The sequence below is a fragment of the Heptranchias perlo genome, chromosome 1 (assembly GCF_035084215.1).
Source record: "Heptranchias perlo isolate sHepPer1 chromosome 1, sHepPer1.hap1, whole genome shotgun sequence".
Taxonomy (NCBI): domain Eukaryota; kingdom Metazoa; phylum Chordata; class Chondrichthyes; order Hexanchiformes; family Hexanchidae; genus Heptranchias; species Heptranchias perlo.
The window spans coordinates 142,718,384-142,744,816 of NC_090325.1; the positions used below are offsets into that span (position 1 = coordinate 142,718,384).

At 43.8% G+C, this 26,433-nt stretch overlaps 1 protein-coding gene across 1 annotated transcript in view; it reads right to left on the reverse strand.

Annotated features, from left to right (window-relative positions):
- The window catches only part of dclk2a (doublecortin-like kinase 2a), a 434,705-nt gene that overhangs the window by 338,384 nt on the left and 69,888 nt on the right, over positions 1–26,433 (reverse strand). Inside the window, exon 2 of the mRNA XM_067992182.1 lies at positions 15,187–15,518. Coding sequence (XP_067848283.1) covers positions 15,187–15,518 — 332 coding nt within the window. The remainder of the gene's footprint in view (positions 1–15,186; positions 15,519–26,433) is intronic.

Sequence of the window (26,433 nt, forward strand, 5' to 3'; positions counted from 1 at the left end):
GGAAGATAACATAGGTCTGAAGAGAAAAGAAATAGGAAATGACAGTAAAGATCAGACCAAGTTAAGGAACAAGGTTAACATAAACATAAACAAAAAGATAAATGGGTTTGATCACTTAGCCATTACTGAGATGTGGTTGCAAGGTGACCAAGGTTGGGAACTAAATATTCCAGGGTACTTGGTTTTTTGTAAAGGCAGACAAAATGGAAAAGGAGGGGAGGGGGTGGGGGGTAGCACTGATAATAAAGGATGACATAAAGACAGTAGTGAGAAAGGATCTTGGCTCGGAAGATCAGTATGGGTGGAGATAACACATAACAAGGGGCAGAAAACATTGATGGGAGTCATTTATAGGCTCCCTAACTGTAGTTATACCGTTGGACAGAGTATTAATCAAGAATTAAGAGGAGCTTGTAACAAAGGTAATGCAATAATCATGGGGGACTTTAATCTTCATATAGACTAAGCAAATCAAATTGGCAAAAGTAGTTTGGAGGATGAGTTCATGGAATGCATTTGAGACAGTTTCCTAGAACAAAACATCATGGAACCAACCAGGGAACAGGCTATTTTAGATCTTGTCATGTGTAATGAGACAGGGTTAATTAGTAATCTCACAGTAAGGGATTCTCTGGGGCAGAGTGATCATAAAATGATAGAATTCCACGTGTGTTCAAGAGTGACGTACTTAAGTCCGAAACTAGAGTCTTAAACTTAAACAAAGTCAATTACATAGGTGTGAGGGGTGAGTTGGCAAAGGTAGATTGGGAAATTAGATTAAAAGATTTGACGGTAGATAAGCAATGGCGAACATTTAAAGAAATATTTCATAATTCCCAACGAATATACATTCCACTGAGGAATAATAACTCCACGGGAAGAGTGATTCATCCATGGCTAACTAGAGAAGTTAAGGATAGTATTAGATTGAAAGAAAAGGCTTATAATGTTGCCAGGAAGAGTAGTAAGCCTGAGGATTGGGTGAATTTTAGAAACCAGCAAAGGATGACCAAAAAATTGATAAAGAGGGAGAAAATTGAATATGAGAGTAAACTAGCAAGAAATATAAAAACAGATTGTAAGAGCTTCTACAAATATGTAGAAAGGAAGAGAGTAGCAAAAGTAAATGTGGGTCCTTAGAGGCCGAGAAATTATTATGGGGAATAAAGAAATGGCAGAGACGTTAAACAAATATTTTGTATCTGTCTTCACAGTAGAGGACGCAAAAAACATACCAGAAATAGTGGGGAACCAAGGGTCTAAGGAGACTGAGGAGCTTAAAGTAATTAAGATTAGTAAAGAAAAAGTACTGGAGAAATTAATGGGACTAAAAGCCGACAAATCCCCTGGGCCTGATGGCCTACATCCTAGGGTTCTAAAAGAGGTGGCTGCAGAAATAGTAGATGCATTGGTTGTGATCTTCCAATATTCCCTAGATTTTAGAATAGACCCAGTGGATTGGAAGGTAGCAAATGTAACACCACTATTCAAGAAAGGAGGAAGAGAGAAAACAGGGAACTACAGGCCAGTTAGCCTGACATCAGTTGTCAGGAAAATGCTGTAATACATTATTAAGGACATAGTAACAGGGCCCTTAGAAAATTCTAATTTGATTAGGCAGAGTCAACATGGTTTTATGAAAGGGAAATCGTATTTGACAAATCTATTAGAGTTTTTTAAGGATATAACTAGCAGGGTAGGTAAAGGGGAACCAATGGATGTAGCATATTTGGATTTTCAAAAGGCATTTGCTAAGGTGCCACACAACAGGTTGTTACACAAGATAAGGGCTCATGGGGTTGGGGGTAACATATTAGCATTGATAGAGGATTGATTAACAGACAGAAAACACAGAGTAGGAATAAACGGGTCATTTTCAGGTTGGCAGGCTGTAACTAGTGGGGTGCCGCAAGGATCAATGCTTGGGCCTCAGCTAGTTACAATCTATATTAATGACTTGGATGAAGGGACCGTATGTAATGTATCCAAGTTTGCTGAAGATACAAAGCGAGGTGGGAAAGTAAGCTGTGAGGAGGACACAAAGAGTCTGCAAAGGGATATAGACAGGTTAAGTGAGTGGGCAAGAAGGTGGCAGATGGCGTATAATGTGGGGAAATGTGAGGTTATTCACTTTGGTAGGAAGAATAGAAAAACAGAATATTTTTAAATGGTGAGAAACTATTAAATGTTGGTGCTCAGAGGGATTTGGGTGTCCTTGTACACAAAGCACAGAAAGTTAACATTCAGGTACAGCAAGCAATTGGGAAGGCAAATGGTATGTTGGCCTTTATTGCAAGGGGTTTGGAGTACAAGAGTAAGGAAGTTTTGTTGCAATTGTACAGGGCTTTGGTGAGACAGTTTGGTGTGTACAGTTTTAGTCTCCTTGCCTAAGGAAGGAAATACTTGTCTTAGAGGGGGTGCAACAAAGGTTCACTACATTGATTTCTGGGATGACAGGGTTATCCTAAGAGGAGAGATTGAGTAGAATGAGCCTATACTCTCTGGAGTTTAGAGAGTCTAGAACTAGGGGACATAGTCTCAGGATAAGGGGTCAGCCATTTAGGAATGAGATGGGGAGAAATTACTTCACTCAGAGGGCTGTGAATCTTTGGAATTCTCTACCCTAGGGGGCTGTGGATGTTCATTTGTTGAGTGTATTCAAGGCTGAGATCGATAGATTTTTGGACTCTAAGGGAATCAAGGGATACGGGGATTGGGCAGGAAAATGGAGTTAAGGTTGAAGATCAGCCATGATCTTATTGAATGGTGGAGCAGGCTCGAGGGGCCATATGGCCAACTCCTGCTTCTATTTCTTATGTTCTTATGTTCTTATAAATGGTCAGGCAATAAATACAGTTAGAGAACATAAGTACAAAATAACTGTTGAAAATAAAGGGAGGGGAACAATTACTAAAAACAAATTAAATTGCCTGTACTGTAATGTGCACAGCATCCGTAACAAAACGGGGGAACTGGAGGCAATAATTCATAGCGAGGAGCCAGATGTGATAGGAATAACTGCAACTTGACTACATAAGGAACAGGACTGGCAGTTAAATATTGCAGGATATAATGCATTAGAAGGATAGAGAAGGAAGAAGGGGGAGTTGGGTAGCTGTACTAATTAAAGACAGCATAATGGAAATAGAAAAAAGAGACATAAGTAACATTAAGATAGAAACAGAATCCACGTGGATTGAGACAAAGGATAAGAATGGATCGATCACGTTAATAGATATATTCTACAGACCACCTAATAGTGGAAGGGAAGTAGAGGAAGAAATATGTGACAAATCTATGAAATTAGTAAAAAACATCGAATAATAATTCTGGGAGATTTCAACTAACCCCAAGTAAACTGGCAAGAAGAGGTAGGGAAAGGAGAAAAGGGAAAGGAGTTTTTACAGTGTGCACATGACTCCTTTCTTACCCATATGTGAGAAGCCCAATAAGAGAGAAATCACTGCTGGATCTAGTAATGGGAAATGAACTAGAACAGATAAGAGAAGTAAGTGTAGGGGGAACATCTAGGCAATAGCAATCATAACATAATTAAGGTTAAAATAATGACTGAGAAAGACAAAGTAAGACAAAGATCAAAGTATTTTAAAAAGCTAATTTTGAGGGGATGAGAATGGAAATATGGCAGGTAAACGGGAAAAAAAAATTGACTGACGAAGAAATAGAACAGCTGTGGAAAATATTTAAAACAGTGATCAATGGAGTTCAGGAGAAATATATTCCTCTAAAAAGCAAGAACAAACCAGACAATAATGAAACACCATGGATGAATAAAGAGATAAGGGCAAAATTGAAACGAAAGAAAAAAACATAATCTAAGTACATAGACAAAAGGGAATACGAAGAGGTTAAGAAAGAAGTCAAAACAATTATTAAGGAATATTCAGTATTAAAGGATATAAAAATAAATAGTAAAGCATTCTACAGACACGTAAATAACAAAAAGAATCAGAATAAGGATAGGGCCACTAAGGGATGCACAAGATAAACTCACAGGTAACGACAGTGAAATGGCAGAAATATTGAATAGTTACTGTGCATCCATATTTACCAGGGAGACTAACTAGGTGGGCAGGACACTAGAAGAAGAGATAGAAAAAGATATTCAAACATTTAAGATAGAAAGGGAGGAGATAATTGATAAACTAATCAAACTTAGGGAGGATAAGACCCTTGGATGGATTTCATCAGCGAATATTAAAAGAAGTGGCGGGGGTGGGGGATGGCAGAGGCACTATTACATGAATATAAAAATTCACTAGAAAAAGAAATAGTGCTGGAGAACTGGCGGACATATTTCTATATTTAAAAAGGGAGATAGAACAAGTCCAGGGAACCACAGACCAGTTAGCTTAACGTCGGTGGTAAGAAAGATAATGGAATCTTTACTCAAAGATGTAATAGAAAGGCCTGTCAAGAATGAAAATAAAATAAAGAACAGTCAGCACAGATTTCAGAAAGGAAAGTCATGCTTGACCAACCTTACTGAATTTTTTGAAGAAGTCACAGAAAGAGTAGACAAGGGTAATGCAGTAGATGTAATATATTTGGATTTTCAAAAGGCGTTTGATAAGGTATCACATTGTAGACTCATGACTAAGTTCAGAGCATGTGGAGTTAGGGGACAGGTAGCATAATGGATAGCAAGCTGGCTACAAAACAGAAAACAGAGAGTAGAGGTTAAGGATAGTTACTCAGACTGGCAAAAGGTGGGAAGTAGTGTTCCACAGGCCAAAAAAAAGGCAAATCAAGCACTAGTGTTCATTTCTAGAGGGATAGTATTGAAAAGCAAAAAGTTATGTTAAACTTGTATAGAACCTTGGTTAGACCACACTTGGAATGCTGTGCACAGTTCTAGTCTCCATATTATAGAAAGGATATAGAGGCACTGGAGAGGGAGCAAAAAAGATTCACAAGGATGACACCGAAACTGAGAGGATATACTTATCAGGAAAGGCTGAACAGGCTGAACAGGCTGGGGCTTTTTTCTCTGGAAAAGAGTAGGCTGAGGGGTGACCTGATGGAGGTCTTTAAGATAATGAAAGGGTTTGATAGGGTGGATGTAGAGAAAATGTTTCCACTTGTGGGGGCGTCCAAAACTAGAAGTCATAAATATAAAATGGTTGCTAATAAATCAAATCGGGAATTCAGGAGAAACCTCTTTACCCAAAGAGTGGTAAGAATGTGGAACTCGCTACCACAAGGAGTAGTTGAGGCAAATAGCATAGGTGCATTTAAGGGGAAGCTAGATAAACACACGAGGGAGAAAGGAATAGGACGGTATCCTGATAGGGTTAGATGAAGCAGGGAGGGAGGTGGGTCACGTGGAGCATAAACGCCGGCATAAATCAGTTGGGCCGAATGGCCTGTTTCTGTGCTACAGTTTGATGTAACTCAATGATATCATGCCAGCTAGTGAGCTGCATCGGGATGTCTGTTTGGGGCATGCAGTTCGCCACAGAGGCCCGGTCCTCAAAATGGGCTGGGCCTCCCGCTGGCACTATCGGGCCTGCCAGCTGACGCACTCGGCCATTCGGTCGCCTGATAGTTAAAATCAATCCGTATGCTTTTATAAAACTGAAAGATATATAATATGAAATAAACAACCTTAAAAAATCTAAATCTCTGAAGATTTCACTTAATGACAGTCTTCAAATAGCCAATGTTTTAGTCTTAAAGTGAAAATTTTCCTGCTTAAATCAGGGTTTTAATTATTTTAACATATTTCCAAAACCTTTCAGTCATGTTAGTATGTAATGTACTCCAGTTAGGCTATAGGTTTGATCCGCATGGCAATATGCAACATGATACTTGTGACATGGGGTGAAATGTCAACTTCGGAGAGGGTGTATTGGATCGGCTGCCTGTTATACACCTCATCCGATTTTCCTTTCCCTGACTTTAATGGAAAATAAAATCGGGCGGGGTGTATAACGGGCGGCCAATCCGATACTGCTCGTTTTACGCCCCCACTGAAGTTGAAAGTTTTGCTCATAGTTTCTGTGATGATAGACTGAGGCTAATAGATATTCTTAAGTCAACTGTGGCAAATATTTGCAGCACAACAATTTTATTCTAGGCACTGAGTGGGTGGGAAGCTGAACAGAAGCAAGGCACCTCCTAAAAGGGAGCGTGAGGCACTAAAAGAGGCATTCCCTCACTAATGAAAGACCATCCTTATAATTCACATTTTCTGCAGCTCATGCTGGGGTCGAAATCGGGCAGAGGAAGCCGGAGCTGTGGGAGTTCCAATAGATGACAACCATCCCGCCAACCCCACCTCCTTTTCATACGTCAGACTTCATAGATGGATGGATGATACTACCACCAGTCCCTGCCCTGTCCCTCAGAGGAAATTCCCGCTGCCTGGTCTTTGGGGCAGAGATCCAGTGTTGTGAGGTCCTGCCTCATTTTCCACCCACATATGTCCTTGCCCTCCTCCCCACCGGATTACTCTGGGTTTAGAGGGTTAAATTATGAGGACAGGTTGCATAAACTTGGCTTGTATTCCATCGAGTATAGAAGATTGAGGGGTGATTTGATCGATGTGTTTAAAATGATAAAAGGATTTGATAGGGGTGATACAGAGAAACTATTTCTTCTGGCGAGGGAATCAAGAACAAGGGGGCATAATCTTACAAATAGAGCTAGGTCATTCAGGAGCGAAATTAGGAAGCACTTTTTCACACAAAGGGTAGTAGAAATCTGGAATTCTCTCCCCAAAAAGGGAGTGGATGCTGGGTCAATTGGAGCTTTCAAGACTGAGATAGATAGATTTTTGTTAGATATGGGTATCAAGGGATATGGAGCAAAGGCGGGTAAATGGAGTTGAGGTGCAGATTCGCCATGATCTAACTGAAGTCCTGAGGAGCTGAATGATCTACTCCTATTCCTAATGTTCCTATATAACCTCAGGCCCCGAGGAAATTTGGGGCCACTGTTAAAGAGCTTTACTGTAGATGGGAATACATTTGGTCAAAAAGGCAAAATCATAACACACTTTGGAAATGATTTTGTCTGAGATACTATGTGGCACATTGGGTTCAGACATTCTCTTGTCATCTCTGGTGCCTGGATTTTAATCCATTCCAGACTGATGGAATGATAGCCTCCATTCTGACTGTTGTGCCCTATGTGAAATTAGTCTGGACCATGTTAGCCATCTACAGCAAGAAACATAGAAACATAGAAAATAGGAGCAGCAGCAGGCCATTCGGCCCTTCGAGCCTGCTCCGCCATTCAATATGATCATGGCTGATCCTCTATCTCAATACCATATTCCCGCTCTCTCCCCATACCCCTTGATTCCTTCTGTGTCTAGAAATCTATCTAGCTCCTTCTTCAATATATTCAGTGACTTGGCCTCCACAGCCTTCTGTGGTAGAGAATTCCACAGATTCACCACCCTCCGAGTAAAGAAATTTCTCCTCATCTCAGTCCTAAATGTCCTTTCACCGTATCCTGAGACTGTGACCCCTAGTTCTGGACCCCCCAGCCAGGGAAAACATCCTCCCTGCATCCAGTCTGTCTAGACCTCTCAGAATTTTATATGTTTCAATGAGATCCCCTCTCATTCTTCTAAATTCGAGTGAATACAGGCCGAGACGACCCAATCTCTCCTCATACGACAGTCCTGCCATCCCAGGAATCAGTCTGGTGAACCTTCGCTACATTCCCACTATTGCAAGTATATCCTTTCTTAGGTCAGGAGACCAAAACTGGACACAATACTCCAGGTGTGGTCTCAACAAGGCCCTGTATAACTGCAGTAAGACATCCTTGCTGCTATACTCAAATCCTCTTGCAATGAAGGCCAACATACCATTTGCCTTCCTAACTGCTTGCTGCACCTGCATGTTTGCTTTCAGTGACTGGTGTACAAGGACACCCAGGTCCCTTTGTACATCAACATTTCCCATGCCCATGAAAAAATGCCCATAATCTAATACAATTCAGCATTAAACTGGTAATCTTAGTCAGGAAGGTTCATGTGGATGGCTGGTGTAGGAACTCGAAACCACTCATTGAGATTTGGTTCAACGCACATTGCTGGGTACAGCAAAAGCTTTCTCTCCACCTGGCAGTGCTTAATGCTGACACTGAATGCACAAAAAGGAAATAGGTTCCATTTTGCAGCACCGACATTGCTCACATTGAACATGAAAGTTCATCAAAAGATATAAATTTAAAAGAAAAACACTCTGGTTGTAATTATGGGTTCACAATTAATGACTCTTAGTAGGTGAAAGGACCTTGGCAAACATAGAACCGTCAGCTGACCATTTAATTGTTTGGCCATTTTATTCTGTTGCCTTTATCAGTTCATTTGATAATTTTCTTTATGAGCAGTGTGTCCGGACTAAGTTAAAAAGTATCGTGAAAAGGTGAGTATACATAAATCAGACAAATGGCAAACTTTGTGACTGACTGATTTCAAAATACAATCAACTGAACCTCAGGTTGCTCAGTGCCTTGAGCTTTCAGATTCAAAGATTTATCTACAATAGTTGCACCACTTTAAGCATAAATGCTTGTTTTATAACTTACATTTCATAACCACAGAGCACTGCTCCCAAGTTAACCGCTTCCTACACATAGCCCAACAAGATTCAGTATAACCTACATTTCCATGGCATGGATTACAAGGTGTGTGCGCTTGTGTACATCTGTTAGCCAAAAGCTGACTTTGCTTGTATTGAGCTTGTCAGAAGCCCTCACAGGTTATAGCTCTGGTCTTGATACAAGCATTATAGGATTTCTAAGTGGATGCCGCCTTGGAAGCCAGCAAATTCACCACCACAAATTCATAGGAGTCCTTCTCCTCTAAGTTTAACCTCTCAAGATCCAAGCTATCAATTGAAAGCCCTAAGAATCATTGTGCAAGATCTGGCACTCATCTAAGTCAAAAGGTTCTTTCTTTAGAGATCTTAACAGACTGGTCAATGTTGAGGCCTAAAAGATCCAAGGATAACATATCCTTCAGCTAATGAGGGGTGACCAATGTCACTTCTGCTCATATCCTCTTGTTTGGAGGGTGAAGAGTCAATGGGCTCGATTTTGGCGTCGGGTTTCCGGCGGGTTTCCAGCGGGGGGGGGGCCCGGAAAATCCCGATATCCGGTCACGTGACCGGATCGCGCCGAAATCCCGGCCACTTCCGGGTACCGCGCTGACGTGCGGGGCTGCACGCGCAAGCCCCGCTGGTGGGAATCCCGCAGGCAATTAAAGCCAGCGGGGTTCCACTTGAGTGTACTTACCTTGCTTGTTGAGGTCAGTTAATGAGCTGAAGCAGCTGTCAAAAGAGGAAGTGTGGGATTTTAGGTTCAAGGCAGTGAGCTTCACACACTGGGGGAAACAGTCTCTCTCCAACCAGGCGTGTTGCAGCCAGCAGCCTGTGGCAGGTGCCAAGGTGCACTCCACGGGGGACAGCCCTCACCCACGCAGGAGGCCACCGCGTCACATAGGGCAACCCCTGCCCCCCACCACCCCCCGCCAAGCCAGAGGACAGACCGACACGAAACCGCAGCCCCAGTCCGAGGAACCACCCACCTACCCTGCACAACCCCTCAGACCAACATCTGCCAGATGGGTGGTGTGTGGACACCCTCGGAGGACGAAGAGCATGACCAGCCCCAGCAGCCTCGCAGTCCACGCCATCCGCCGCAGAGACGTGGATCCCCCCAACATGGTGTTGTTGCACGCCCACCTGCACAGCAGGAGGGAGGGCTACCGCAGAGAGAGACGCGTCGCAGAGGGCACTACCCTCGCCACAGGGTCCACAGACCGAGGCGCAGCTCCCCGGACCTCTCCGAGCAGCAGTGCACAGGGAGGCGCAGATTCGCTCGACATCTAGTCGTGGAGATCTGCAGCCTCTTTCATGCCGAGCTGCTCCTGGCTGGCCCCAGCACCAACTGCTTACCTGTCGCTGTCAAAGTCACCACTGCCCTCCACACCTTCTCCTCCGCATCCTTCCAGGGTGCAGCCGGCTACACCGCCGATGTCTCTCAGTCGTCTGCACGGACGAGCCCTGCAAATACACCTGCACCTACTCTGCAGTAACACGATGGGTGGCATCAGTGGTGGGTCCTCATAGTGATACCCAGGAGCGGGCATTATTGGACACAACGGACAGGATTCGCGGAGACATGGCAGTGGTGGTGTCAATATAATGTGTGCTGTTTGTTGCTCTGAAATTCAATATAGGTAACACCCATGACAAACCCTCAGACACCCTTGTGCACCCCCTTCATGCTGACGAGACGTTTGCCTTACGCTGCCTACTGCACATATGTGATGCATGCCCTGTGGCTGCAGCACAGGTGGTGGCAGGTTGAGTGAGGCTGGCCATGAGGGAGATGCACGAGAGGGTGAGTATGGGATGGAGCAATGAGATTGTATGAGGATTGGGTTGCGTGTTAGTGGCAGGATGAGTACTGGCGAGGTGAGTAGGTGGAGGTAAGATGAGGATGGGGTTTGAGTGGGTATGAAGGGTGATGTGACAGAGTAGTGTTGGCGGTGCCGAAGGAGATGTGGGGTGGGGGCAGTGTTGTGGCAGACGGAGTGTAGGGGAAAGACTTCGTGTTCTCACTGCGGCTGACCTGCTGCGGTCATTGCAGCGCCTCCTGCACTGTATGCAGGTGGGCCATATGTTGGTGGCGCAGGTGACCCCCTCTGCCACCTCGAGCCAGGCCTTCTTGGTGGCAGAGGCAGGCCGCTTCCTCCCGCCCGCCGGGGGGAAGATCTGTGTCCTCCCCCTCCTCCTCACCCCATCTGATGATACCTGGGGTGAGGCATCATTAAACTGGGAGCAGCCTTCCCCCTGGGCTGCTCCATGCTGCAACTTGTTCCATTGGTTGCAGCATCTGTCAGTGGAGGACTGCCCCTTTAACTAGAGAGCCTCCAGCTGACAGATCGTACTGCGCATGCGCAGCCCGACCGACGCGCAGGCCAGCGCCGTGGACCCCGGAGGAGCAGGTAATTGATTCCTATTAGTGGGTTGCCTGCTACGATCGCGCGGGCAACCCACTAATTTCGCCGAGCGTGTTGACCGCGCTCCCAGAGGACCACCCGCTGGGAACCCGCAGGCCTGCTAAATTCGAGCCCCAATAAGAGGATTTAGTGGTCTGCAATGCATCCCTAGATCTCAACACTGACCTGAATCGCTATCGCAGTTGAGCCCAAAGCAACTACTTCTGGTGGTGCTGAAGGTTGTTCAGGTAAAAATAATAAAATTACCTTAACATTGGTCAAGGACTTAGGGTCACTCAACCCGAAACAGCATTGGCTAAAACCAGATCTTTTGCTGAGCCTGAAAACTAAGCAGGTTGCTGACATTGTTGGGCAAGGTTACATGAGCCCAAGAGGAAACTTATACCATCTTCTCTGCCATATGGATGGGCACAGAATGCTGCTTGGCCAGTGTATCCTTCTTGGAACCTATGGGTCAGGTTGTGGTAGATATGGAGAGAAGTCAACCCTTATAGCCACTTCAAACTCACATGGACGTACAGCTGCAGGAACTGCCAAAAATCTGTTTCCTTAGGGTTGAGATAAACAGCATTCCTCTGTGAAAATAGTATCTGATTATCTCAGTTCCCTGTATAATTGCTGAAATTCTGAGAGAACAACTGGGATTAATTTTTGGGCACTGACAAAGGAAATGGGCCACATTTTGGACTAAATGTAGTTGCAGGTACAATTTCTACATCCACCGTCTATTTGAGATAAAGTATAAGAAAAAATAGCAAATGTAGATTTGTGTAAGTATGTTCCCTGAGACAGAAGCCAATTTGTCACAGGCAATGTTGAGCTAGTACATTCTGGAGTAGTACTGCATTGTCTGAGGGGGAGAGGTTAGTTGTTGCACATCCACATTGACCTGTCACGTCCAACCAAGTTGCAGGTCCAACAGCCTCAGCAAAGCTGCCATATATGTGCTCCCTATCTTTCCTGTTTATTTTTTCTAAGTATAACATACAATGTAAGTTTATTATGAAATATTTTCTAAGCATACAAATTACTGTTGGTGGTGTTATTGTACGAATATTAAATTCCTCTCTCTGTTATTTTGACAGAAGCAATAACCCTCTTAGCCCATTAAAATAGCAGAAAGGAATTTGATATGAGCATATTAAGCACTTGAACGACATCATCACTGAAAGTAATTCCCACTCTTAAATATTTGTCAGGTCATGTGCATAGTTCCTTGGGTTACAAATTGCTGAATTAATCACACACAGTGTTTTTTGCTTCCCTAATGATTTAATTGTTCTACATGATGCCTTATCACACCTTTAGTATGAGCAGAACTCACCTAGAGGCACTCCACTTTGATTATGTACACAATCACCTATTAATACAAGCACCTTTTTCAACAATTTGTAGTACCTTATTAAGGCAGTAGAAGTAAAATAATAGAACACAGAATGCTATGGCACAGAGACAAGCTATTCTGCCCCTCAAGTCCGTGCCTGTGTTTTTCTCCACATGAGCCACCTAGCCTAATCCATTCTCCTTCTGGCTCCACATACCGTTTGATAGTCCTCTTTTTCAAACAATTACCTAATTCACTTATAAAATAATTTATGGAATCTGTTTCAACAATGGCTTGTGGTAAAGAATTCCACATTCTAACCAACCCCTGTATAAAGGATTGTTTTTCCAGCCCCGATCCTTAATTTGAATGGGCGTCCTGTGGCATGGAAAATACACGCAGTAAATCAGGCCTACAAACGGGATGTATGCCACTCAGAATATTGGGTTAACCAGCAGCTGATAAAAGGCTGTTTCTCACCCTCAAAGTGGAGTTGTAGAGTGCATTAGGTGATTGGAGTTGTATGTTGTCTGCAATAAATCTGCAAAGGTGCCATTGACATCATTTACAGCGGTCCTACACTCTGCCTGCATTCCCATCAGTTCCCTTTTTGTCAGCCACCTCCTCTTTCTCCTCATCTTCCTGGGGTGCTACAGATATTCAATCCCCTTAGCCAATCGCCTACACTGCTTTTCCAATGATTAAACTGTGAAGCATGCAGGACACAATGGCAATCTTGCTCACTTTGGCTGGACTGTACAGCAACACTTCTTCTAAGCAGTGCAAACAGCTCTGATAGTGGCATGGACCTCGCTGTATTGCCACTGTTGTGTGGGGGGTCCTGAGAGAGCTGCAAAGGGTAGCCTAGTCTTTCAAAGATGATCCATTCATTCTGTGGGGCCCTTCAAATAATTACAGCACTCTGGAATCCTGTAGAATGAAACCATTATGGGAGCTCCTGAGGAAACAAGCATTTGTGTGTAGGATGATGTTTTTGCGGTCACTAATCATTTGCACATTTAAGTAGGGGAACCCTTTTCTATTCATGAAAATGTTTGGGCTCACGTGTGGAGCCATAGTGGTCACATGGGTACTATCTACAACGCCCCGCACTCTTGAAAATCCTATCAATTGGAAAAAGACCTATGCTGTCTCCAGTTGCTGGCTCCTTTCCACTGGGAAAGTTATCAGGATATTTCCCCTGGCAAACATGACATCTGTTACATGCTTCACACATCTGTGGACAACATACTGGCTAATTTGGCTGATAAATCCTGCAGTGAATTGGAAGGAGGCTGTAGTTTAAAAAGTTAATGCCATTGTCAGGTAATGATGTACAGTTCCCACGACTTCATCCGCCCCCGGTTATTGCCTATATCGGGCAAATGGCACTAACCATTTGACACCACCATAGGAGTCAATTACAAAGGCACCACTTAAGCTGTATTAAGTGCGTTGACTATTTCAGGCAGTTCACGCAATTTCAATCAGCTATTCACACCTTGTTAAAGTGCGATTACTTTAGTGATGTGTCTGTCACTAAGTCCTTTCATGATTTCTGTGACTTGGATCAAGCAGCCCTGCCGCCTTCAGTCACCCCCACCCCCCCGTGGCCTCTGGAACTCCTTTGATTGCTGAACCCTTATTGCCAGCTTGTTAAGCTCCTCGTCGTTGCGGATGGCAAGCTGCAGGTGGGAGGGGATGACGTGCGACTTCTTGTTGTCCCGCACTGCGTTGTCCACCTGCTCCAGGATTTAGGTCATCAGGAACTCAGGGACTGCGGCCAATTGACTGGGGCCCCGGTCCCGATGCTTTCGTACCAGCTTCACCTTTGGAAGGAGGCAAATACTCTTTTGCACCACAGCACAGATGGGTATCTGTTTATAATGTACTGTGTATATACACTATGATAAAGCAGCCACCAAGGAATTTAGCCAAAACGAGTGTTATTCTGAGAACTAGTATAAAAAAAGTACTCTTTTTAAATTTCTTGGTTACACCATCCACCACGTATCACGCACAAACTACATTGACACCAACTTGCCAGCTATAAGCAGTGGGGACTGTAGCAGACCTTGAGGTAGTCTGAAGATCAACCTGCAGTTGGTAGCATAGCTCGGTCACTGCTTCAGGTACCAATGGCATGTTCTATATACTCGATCTTGAAATATTGCCAAAAGCACACGTAACTCCTGAGAACCCTTTGAAGAAAATGTGACCTGAAAAATTCATTCTCCTCATCCAGGTCATGCAGCATAATTGAAATACCCAATGGGAATCCTCTCCTCCCACCTTGCTTCGCTGCACCTCGTACAGTAGCTGTAATGGCCAAGATGTTTGTCTGCTGCAAAAATGCAGGCTGCAGCGAAATGGCCCACAAATAGAAGCTACCTGAGATATGCACGAAATACAATGCAGTAAAAAATGCTCAGTAGCCAAAAGCTGCACTGAAATCATAAAGCTCAATTCTACAATAATCTAGCTTTAAAGAAATCTCAAAAAAAGGGCCAGGCTCATTCTCTATAGCCACGTCCCTTTTATATGAAGCAGGAACACATTTTGGGTGCAGCCTCACCCAACCACAGGAAATTCTGCATGGTGCCAGTTTCAAAGAATTGTAATATACTAATGGAGGAGGTTTGCAAGCCTGCTTGAGCACAGCAAAATCGCCCATCAGAAAATCAGGTACAGGGTGAATACGACATGTCTGGTTAAAGGCCTGATATTCTGTACCAGGCTTGGGTTTACAAAGCTTAACCATGGCTGTTACACAAATGTGAACATCTGACACTTATTCTTTATGATGAAGGTTGTTTGATCAAGGACTCTGATCAGAGAAGCAGTTGTTTCCTACCTGCTTTCCATCAAGTGTGTAGAGCCTTCTGACTGCTCCAGAATCTAACTTTATGGCATCCGTAATGTCGTTTAACACCTGCTCGAATGAATGAGCTGTCTTCTTGTTTAGAAGAATCCTTACGGCTTTCCGTGGCTTTACACCACTGCGGATAACAGTCACCAGTTTTGGCCTGATAAAATCCTTGGTTTCTTTTCCTTCACCTCTTGATGTCAGTGATGAGAGAGAACGGGATGTTCCTGACTTGACATTGACTGACCAGTTTGGATTGACATTCTTGGTATAGTCTACTTTACGAAATGGCTCATTAGATGAACAAACGTAGCTTTCACCTGTAAAAAAATGGACACTCTTTTAAAGCACAGATTCAGTTTTAATGAAACTGGGTACTCATTACAACAGATACATTATATGTCTTGAGGTTTTCACTGAACAGAAAATGTAACTGTATTTATATTAAACATTATGGTCCTTTTTACATTCTGAGTTACATAAACTCTTATATTACTGTATCAAGTTATTTTGTTTGTTTGAAGAATATTAGTAAATTATTTAAATATATACTTTCTGCAGCAGGTTGATTTTTTTGGCAGAATGCAATAGTCTTTCACACCATTAATGTAGAAATTTGAGCTGTAAAAGAAAGAAAGACTTGCATTTATATAATGCCTTTCACGTCCTCGGGACGTCCCAAAGCGCTTTATAACCAATGAAGTACTTTTAAAGTGTAGTCACTGCTGTACTGTAGAAAAAAATTAGTTTGTAGTCAAATTAGTTCCATTTGGCAGCACCAAACATAAAAATTCACATAAATTTAACTGATATAAATAATTACTAGTAATGTTTTTCACAAAGCCTGGGGAATATGGCTGTAGGGATTGTCACATGGTGAAAGTTATAAATGTTATAAAAAGGTGAAATTTAATATGCTGTCTGAAGCATAACAATATAACTACATTTATAGCTTATACCATGTGACTTAACTGCTGACTATGTATTGTGGTAATAAGTTGCTTTTGGTTCCCTTGAAAATGGGCATGGATGAAGACATATAAGAGCAGCCAGTGGACATAATTTAAATTAATTCAATATAAAATAATAAAAAGGTGGCTATCAAGATTAAATGAAACAGGAATAATGAATACTAAAGACATGGGAGCAAAGTAGGGAACCATTTTGTGGTTATTTTCTGGGATCGCTGGTTGATTCATTTTTTTTAAGTTCTCAAAAGAACGGCCTCATTTTGAGAAGGCAGGCTACGTACATGTCAACCTAGAAAACAAGCAAAAGCTGACCAGCAACCCCTAAAAAGCTGATGTGATCCCCAAAGAGCTGACATAGCCCCTAAAAAGTTGATGCAATCACTAAAATGCTGACAATTCAAGAGCGTTCCTGCTTCCTGAAAACAAATCATTAAGTGGGCTGTGTAATTTAAGCAGTAGGTATACACAACATCCCTTCACTTGTATTGCAGGTTAAAAGGAACAATCGTCATTCATTTCCCTCTGTCATTACCATCTATTGTCACCTTCAGTTGCCATTCATTCCCCTCCACACAGTCTGGTTTCTACCTGAAGCTGGCTGTGAGTGTACTGCACTGGGTCCCCTTTTCCTCTCAGCGCCATTGTTATCACTACGGCAGGGATTGCGGTGTCTGTATACTGTCCGCAGGAACTCTTGTTCGTATGAGAGTTCTCACCTACAGTATACAGAGGCCGCAATCCCTGCCCCAATAGCAGCAGTGCAGAGAGGAGAAAGTGGCCCATCCCTTGCATTAGCAGCCAGACCCATGTAGAAGCGGCACTGGGGTGAGAGGGGGCAGTTTGCATTGATTATTGTTAGCAAACACCGACATACTGACTGGGATTCCCAAATGCTGAATGTCAGTGTGAAACTCTGACATCTAACATGTATGATGCTTGTCGGGGTTGGGATTCAGTGGGCTATAAATTTGGCTATGTAGCGCCCTTTTTTAGACACTACACGTCTTCTAAGGTCCCAAAATGACGACCAGAATGCGCGTACACGCTTCTAGTGTGATGTGAATGCCATCTTGGTAATGAATGCTGGAACTATGTAAAGTAAGGAGAATATGCATTGGATCAGTCTGCAACGCTGATTTAAAGGGATAAATACCATTTTGGCAATCAACGCTCCAGCCAACGCATTGTCTTAAGCACGAACAGTTGAACATGTCGTAGACAGCCTGGAGAACCCCCCCCCTCACCAGTGCTATTTAAAGGGACCATACAGAATTTACAGATTAGTTGCTGGATTATTACTTCTGGCTGCTGATGTATTTGTACCTGTTTTTGGAGGTCTCCTTTACTTGAATACTAGGACTTAGGGGACATAGCCTAAAAATTAGAGCCAGGACTTTCAGGAGTGAAGTTAGGAAACGCTTCTACACACAAAGGGTGGTAGAAGTTTGGAACATTCTTCTGCAAACGGCAGTTCATGCTAGTTCAATTGTAAATTTTAAATCTGAGATTGATAGATTTTTATTAACACAAGGATATTAAAGAATATGGGGCTAAGGCGGGTATATGGAGTTAGGTCACAGACCAACCATGATCTCATTGAATGGCAGAACAAGCTCACGGGGCTAAATGCCACTGTCACTTGCTGCCTCCTGTTATGCGCCACCTTCTCCTGCAAGAAAGCTGGACGTTTGTCAGTCAGTGTCCTGCGGGATGTTTGGGTGATGTGCTTGTCGTGGTTAAATAGCTGCCAGTGTGTGACCTGTGATTTGTGGGTGTGCGGCTTGCAACAGTGGTAATGTGTGAGGGTGGGTTGAAGCATCTGATTGGAAGCAATGGATGCAGCTAGTGGTGCAGTTGGTAGGAGATGCCACTTGACAGTTGACCTCACTCACCTTGATCACTTGTGCCAGTGCATTGAACTTCTTCCTGCACTGCATCCATGTTCGTGGTGCTATAAGCCTGACATTGACTTCGTCCCCTACTGCCTCCCACTGCCTCCTGAGCATATGTCTGGAGGGGCCTCTCGCCACCCCCTGCGGATATAGGACGCTCCTCCTCTTGTTCATCTCTTGCGCTAAGGTCTCTAGTGCATCATCAGAGAACCTTGGTGCATGCTCCCTCACAGGCCCGGTACAAACTCAGATCGGCAGATTGGTGAGGTCTGGTGTGCAGATTGGAGGATGTGGGATTTAGTAGTCCGCAACCTTTATTCAATGTTTTAACATAACTCAACAATTTGTAAACGTAGGGACGTGACCTGCGTCTGTGTTTTACGTGTGCGATGTCTGATCTCCGTTCAGACTCCGTGCGGACCCGTATCTTATTCTTTGCAAATAAGAGGTGCAGGCTGCCTTTAAGAAGTGCGAGCCACTCGTGATATCGGGCCCCCCCTGGTGAGAAGTCATTGAACAACGCAGCTAGGACTGGCTGCTCGCGCTGGAATCAGGTACATGAGCAGGCGGCACGAATCTCACGTGCTGCCTGCATCGGAATGGCCGGGCGAGGTTTAATCGCGCACTGCGACCCCCGCACCCGGATTCGGGGGTTATCAAAACTAATTCCCAGTTTAAATAAGTAATAGTGGCTAACTCCATTCTCGAGCCTCATTGAGGAGCTCTACTTTAACGTCTTCTGTTGCAGTGGCCTCTCATTAGCTTTATCTTCTCCCCTTTCTGTCCCTCGTCTGCCATGTTGGCTTTACCCAAGTTAATAAGTTTCTCTTGCCAAATCTATGCTGTGCTACAACGAGCACCCACCACTTCTCCCCATTAGGTTTGCCAACCCTCCAGGATTGCTCTGGAGTCGTCAGGAATTGAAGATTAATCACCTGCACACCGCTGTGAGCAACCCGAGAAGAAAAGTCATAGAGAAACGTCATGTGGCATTAAAAACAATGTTTTTTTCATTTTCTTTTAACATTTTGTTTATTAATTATAAAAATAGTGAAGACGGGAAAAAAGGCTGTTTGATAGGGTGGGGCAGTAAAGACAAGAGTTCATGTGATGAAATCTCCAGGAATACATCCAACCAAAGTTGGCAACCCCACTCCCCACTGAGGCCTCCACTGGCCCTTTCTGTGGCAATATCAGTGAAACAGCTTTAACATGATGGAACAAGGAAAGTCACTGACACTAAAAGCTCAGGCAAAGCATCAGTGCAGCAGGGATAATAGGACAAAAACTGATGCAATGGCAGTATGGTATATACAAAGAAAGCAAGAAAAACAAAGAGGCAGCAGCAGGAAAAACAGGAGAATGGGGACAAACACAGCAGCAGATCCAGACTGACAGAGAGGGAGAAAGGTAAAGCACAGGGAGAGAGTAGAATTCAGCCTTAGCCTTATATCCATGGCTCACCACCACCTTCTCAAGGGCAAATAGGAATACAACAAGAACTTGCATTTATATAGCGCCTTTAACGTAGTAAAATGTCCCAAGGCATTCAGAGAAGCACTATCAGACAAAATTTGGACACCGAGCCACATAAAGAGGTATTAAGAAGGTTTTAAGTAGCATCTTAAAGGAGGAGAGAGAGGTAGAGAGGCGGAGAGCTTTAGGGAGGGAAATCCTAAACTTAGGGTCTAGGCAGCTGAAGGCACGGCCACCGAAGGTGGGGTGATAGAAAACGGGGATGCACAAGAGGCCAGAATTGGAGGAATACAGAGATATCAGAGGGTTGTAGGTCTGGAGGAAGTTACAGAGATAGAAGATAGAGAGGGGCAAGGCCATGGAGGGATTTGAAAACAAGGATGAGAATTTTAAAATCGAGGTGTTGCCAGACCAGGGGCCAATGTAGGTCAGTGAGCACAGGGGTGATGGGTGAACAGGACTTGGTGCGAGTTAGGATACGAGAAGCAGAGTTTTGAATGAGCTAAAGTCCACGGAGGGTGGAAATTGAGAGATCGGCCAGGAGACCGTTGAAATAGTCGAGTCTGAAGGTGACAAAAGCATGGATGAGAGTTTCAGCAGCAGATGGGCTGAGGCAGGGGTAGAAATGGGCGATGTTACGCAGGTGGAAGTAGGCAGTGTTGATGATGGAGAGGATACGAGGTCAGAAGCTCAGCTGAGGGGGATGGGCAATATGTGCTGGCTTTGCGAGCGACACTCATATCCAGAGAATGAATATAAAAAAAATCAGAAAAGGGTAGAACTATTTTAGTTCCTATAATTATGTCCTATGTTATATTTCAAACTGGGGAAAATTTCTGCTGGGCATAGGCTAGCAGGAGAATGTGCTTGAGCTGAGGAGTGAGCAGGAAGGATGGAACAGCTGGATCCAGCATGAGACAAAGGGACAGATTTCATAAGCTCCTGCTTCTAGCAGAGATCCTCACCCATGTTGGGAATTCAGTCATGTTTCCCACAGTTTTCAGCTCATTGATTTCTGTCCAATTTCTGTATCGGCACTCCAGGCGGGTGAGGCTCCCCACTCACAGTACCATTTTGTAAAATCAGCCCCATCAAATGTAATGTCTGATCCAGGGTGAGCTGTGGCAGATGGAATGATGACACAAATTAATGTTTCATTTTAAATTTCAGTTGTAGCATCATTCTAATCAATAAGATTTCCAGGTAGGAATCAACTACCATTGATTAGCTGGTTAGATGGATTTGTACTGGTCAAAATATCCAAGACATTTTTCTGTGGTTAAATCGTCTGGTGGTGACAAATTAGACTACAGGCTTTCTCCATTTCAAAAATAGAAGCAGGATCCCCAATCTGAATGTGTAATCAGAAAAAACAGACGAAACGGTCTTTCAGGAGATCTTTTTCTAATGTGTCAGCAAATGTGGTGCATGAGATAGCACCGCAGCCCAGTGTCACTTCCGAGACCACATCCTACCTGAACATAAACTCATTTCTAAATCACAGCAATTATAAATCGCTCAGCCTTCAGGATCCACACTTCCTTTAACAAATTAAATATGCAGTATACACTTTTCTGATCTTTTTACAGTGTTGGCACACGCAGGGTATAAGCAATAGCATACGAAATCCTGAAATTTATTTTTGAGTAGCTGATATTTCAATTTGTTAGATTGTATGAAATAAATTTCTCTATTCAAAAGTCTTATATCGAGGAAGCACATATGTCTAACACACCTCAGGTGTCATATTTGATATGCAAATTATGCATCAGACTCGCATCTCATTAGCTCAAATGTCATGTTCATGTCACAACTACAGATCACAGTTGAAGAGGTTGGCGGTGTACGAATGAGAAAATGGAAATTAAAGCTACCAATCACAAAGTTCAAAACTACCAATCACAAATTGGCAATCAGCAATCAGCTTACGATTAGCAGGGAATAAATGGGAACCAATGAAATCATTCTGAATGCTTTCTGAAAATCTTTTTGGCTGGGCATCTTGGCTTCTTATTAAGCTGAGGTCTTCATACTGGAAATAAGATTTGTAACAAAATAAAGGCATAAAAATAATTACAAAATTTACAAAAAAAATTGTTAAACTTATTTATAGAGAGGCATTTTGTGTGTTTGAAATGTTTCTAACATATTTCAGGAGAGGCCTTTTCCTCATTGAAAACCCTGATTACATTGAATCTACAGCACAGAAACAGGCCATTGGGCCCAACTGGTCTATGCTGATGTTTATACTCTACACAAGCCTCCTCCCACTTTAATTAACACATCCTGCCCCCATATCCCTCCATTCCCTTCTCCCTCATGCATGCATCAAGCCTCCCCTTAAATGTGCCAATGCTACCACTTTAGCACTCCACGTGGCAGCATGTTCCATATTCTCACCACTCTCTTCGTAAAGAAATTCCTACTACACTCTTTATTTGATCTGTTAGTGGCTATCTTATATTTAGGCCCCTTGTCCTGGACTCACCCATAAGTGGAAACACTTTCTCTACGTCCACCCTATCAAACTCCTTCATAATTTTAAGGACCTCAACCTGCTTAGGCCATAAGACCATAAGAGATAGGAGCAGGAGTAGGCCATTGAGCCCTTCAAGCCTGCTCCGCCATATAATGAGATCATGGCTGATCTGATTTTTACCTCAACTCCATTTTCCCGCCTTTTCCCCATATCCTTTGACTCCCTTGCTGATCAAAAATGTGTCTAACTCAGCCTTGAATGTATTCAATGACTCAGCCTCCACAGCTTTTTGGGGTAAAGAATTCCAAGATTCACGACCCTCTGGGAGAAGAAATTCCTCCTCATTTTCGTCTTAAACGGGTGACCCCTTATTATGAGACTATGCCCCCTAGTTTTAGATTCCCCCATGAGGGGTAACATCCTCTCAGCATCTACCCTATTGAGTCCCCTCAGAATCTTGTATGTTTCAATAAGATCTCCTCTCATTCTTCTGAACTCCAATGAGTATGGACCCAACCTGTTCAATCTTTCTTCATAAGACAACCTTTCCATACCCAGAATCAATCTAGTGAACCTTCTCTGAACTGCCTCCAATGCAAGTATGTCCTTCCTGAAATAAGGGCACCAGAACTGTACGCAGTACTCCAGATGTGGTCTCACCAGCACCCTGTACAGTTGTAGCATGACTTCCTTGCTTTTATACTCCATCCCCCTAGAAATAAAGTCCAATATTCCGTTTGCCTTCCAGATTACCTGCTGCACCTGTATGTTGACTTTTTGTGTTTCATGTACGAGGACACCCAGATCCCTCTGTACCACAGCATTTTGTAGTATTTCTCCATTCGAATAATATTTTGCTTTTTAATTTTTCCTCCCAAAGTGGATGACTTCACATTTTCCCACATTATATTCCATCTGCCAAATTTTTGCCCATTTGCTTAACCTGTCAATATCCCTTTGCAGACACTTAGGGCCCGATATTAGGAGGGAGGCGGGTTGGCAGCGGGGGGGTAGACTAGACGCGTGGGTAACCCGCCCAGTAAAATCGGTGGGTTTGTCACACGATCGTAAGTAAATTGAAGCCACTTACCTTGGCTTCCAGGTTTCGTGCTAGAAAGCTGCGCAGCGGGCGGACTGCGCACCCGCATCATAGGCTGTCAGCTGGAGGAGCCCTATTTAAAGGGGCAGTCCTCCACTGACTGATGATGCAGAAAGGAGCCAAAATTACAGCATGGAGAAGCCCAGGGGGAAGGCTGCTCCCAGTTTAATGATGCCTCACTCCAGGTCCTACTGGATGGGGTGAGGAGGAGGGGGAGGACAGAGATCTTCTCCCCAGCGGACGGGAGGAAGTGGCCTGCCTCTGCCACCACGAAGGCCTGGCTCGAGGTGGCAAAGAAGGTCACCTGCACCACCAACATATCACACACCTGCATACAGTGCAGGAGGCGCTTCAATGACCTAAGTAGGTCAGCCAAAGTGAGTACACTTACTCATTCCCCTACACTCCGTCTGCCACATCACCGCCCCCACCCCACATCTCCTTCTGCACTGCCAACACTACTCTATCACATCACTCCTCACACCCACTGAACCCTCAACCTCATCTTACCTGCACTTCCTCACCTCGCCAGTACTCATCCCACCACTACCACTCAACCCAATCCTCATACAATCTCATGGCTCCGTCTCATACTTACCCTCTCATGCATCTCTTTCACGGTCAGCCTCACCCCACCTGCCACTACCTGTGCTGCAGGCCACAGGGCATACATCACGTATGTGTGGTAGGAAGCGTAAGGCAAACGTGTCATGAGCATGAAGGGGATGCACAAGGGTGTTCGAGGGTTTGTCATGGTGTTTACTTATATTTGATTTCTGATCAACTCACATTACATATTACATTGTCACCACTTCTGCCACGTCTTGGCCATTCTTGACTGGCTTGTGCAATAATGCCCTTTCATCAGTTTCTCCATGAACACCCTTGATGCCACCCACTGGGTCACCCTACAGTGGATGTATGTATAGTTGCACGACTACTTTGTGCAGGTGCCTGTTGCGCAGCACTGTGTTGTGTAGTTCCATGTGGCGGAGATGGACGGCATGCCTAGCGAGGCTGGTGATGTTGCTCGTCCTCCAATGGAGTGATAAATGCAGCAATGGACCCCCCCCCCCCCCATCCTGACGGTGTGAGTGTGAGGGGATCCACAAAGTAGGTAAATGTGTTTGGACAGCAGAGTTTAGGGTATGATTTAATAATTTGGACTGTGGAGACAACGGTGTGGCAGGCAAAACTTTATCTGAGGTGACAGAGTGCCCTGCTGCAATGAATGAGGGTTTACCCTGCACCTGTTAAATGGACCTTTGCAGCTGCCACTGGTTGCTGGCTGCAACATGTCTGTTTGAGCAGGGAGTGTTTCCCCCAGCATGGGAAACAAGCTCTGGTTAGTCCAAAATCCGAATCCTCCTAAAATCTCCAACAAGTGAGGTCTGTAAACGACCTCAAGTGCCCAGATAATGATCTTAAGTGGGATCCGGCCAGCTTTGATTGCCGGTGGCAGTCCCGGATGCGGGGGCTGCGTGCGCACCAATTCGCGTCATGGGGGAACCCGGATGTGGGCGGGTTGGAGCCGGGCTCCGGACCCGCTCCAGGAATCCCCAATTTTAGGACCCCCCCGCCACGAACGCACCCGCTCAGCCATCCGAAAATTGACCCTTTGTGTCCTCCTCGCAACTTGCTTTTCCACCCATCTTTGTATCATCAGCAAATTTAGCCACAAGATACTCTGTTCCTTCATCCAAGTCATTGATATATATTGTAAATAGTTGAGGCCCCAGCACTGATCCCTACGACACCCCACTGGTTACAAATTGACATTTTGAAAATGACCCTTTTATCTCGACTCTTTGTTTTCTGTTAGTTAGCCAATCCTCTATCCATGCCAGTATATCACCTCCAACACCATGAGCTCTTATCTTGTGCAGTAATCTTTTATGTGGCACCTTAAAGAATGCCTTTTGGAAATCCAAATATACTGCATCCATTGGTTCCCCTTAATCCACCCTGCCCGTTACTTCCTCACTCTAATAAATTTGTCAAACACGATTTCCTTTTCACAAAACCATGTTGACCCTCCTTGATTGTATTATGAGTCTCCAAATGTCCTTCTACTACTTCCTTAATAATGGATTCTTGCATTTTCCCAATGACAGATGTTAGGCTAACTGGTCTATAGTTACCTGCTTTCTGTCTCACTCCCTTCTTGAATGGGGGTGTTACGTTTGCGGTTTTCTAATCCGCTGGGACCTTTCCAGAATCTAGTGAATTCTGGAAGATTACAACCAATGCATCCACTATCTCTGTAGCCACTTCCTTTAAGACACTCGGATGCAAGCCATCAGGTCCAGGGGACTTGTCAGCCTTTAGTTTACCTAGTACTTTTTCTCTAGTGATAGTGATTGTTTTTAGTTCCTCCCTCCCCTTTGCCCCTTGATTTTCTACTATTATTGGTATGTTATTAGTGTCTTCTACTGTGAAGACAGATACAAAATATCTGTTCAATTCCTCTGCCATTTCCTTGTTTTCCATTATTATTTCCCCAGTCTCATCCTCTAAGTGACCAATGTTTACTTTAGCTACCCTCTTCCTTTTTATATACTTGTCGAAGCTTTTACTGTCATTTTTTATATATTTTGCTAGTTTACTCTCATAATTTATTTTCTCCCTCTTTATTATTTTTTTAGTCATCCTTTGCTGGTTTTTAAAGTTTTCCCAACCTTCGGGCTTACCAGTAATCTTTGCCACGTTGTATGCTTTTTCTTTTAACCTGATTTGACTTCCTTAGTTAGCCATGGTTGGTTCACCCTTTTTGTGGAGTCTTTCCTCCTCACAGGGATATATTTTTGTTGCAAGTCATAAAATATCTTTTTAAATGTTTGCCACTGCTTATCCACCATCACACCACCTAATCTGTTTACCCAGTCCACTTTAGCCAATTCTGCCCTTATTCCTTTATAACTGCCCTTATTTAAGTTTAATACAGTAGTTTCAGACCCAAGATCCTCGCTCTCAAACTGGATGTGAAATTCTATCATGTTATGATCACTGCTTTTACTTTGAGATCATTAATTTATCCTGTTTCGTTACCCATTACCAGATCCAAAATAGCCTGTTCCCTGGTTGGTTCCCCGACATATTGGTCTAAGAAACAGTCCCTAGTATACTCCATGAACTCCTCATCAGAACTACTTTTGCCAATTTGATTTGTCCAATCTATTTGAAAGTTAAAATCGCCCATGATTATTGCATTACCTTTTTTACAAGCCCCCCTTATTTCCTGATTTATATTTTGCCCTACAGTGCAGCTACTGTTAGGGGGCCTATAGACTACTCCCACCAGTGATTTCTTTCCCTTGC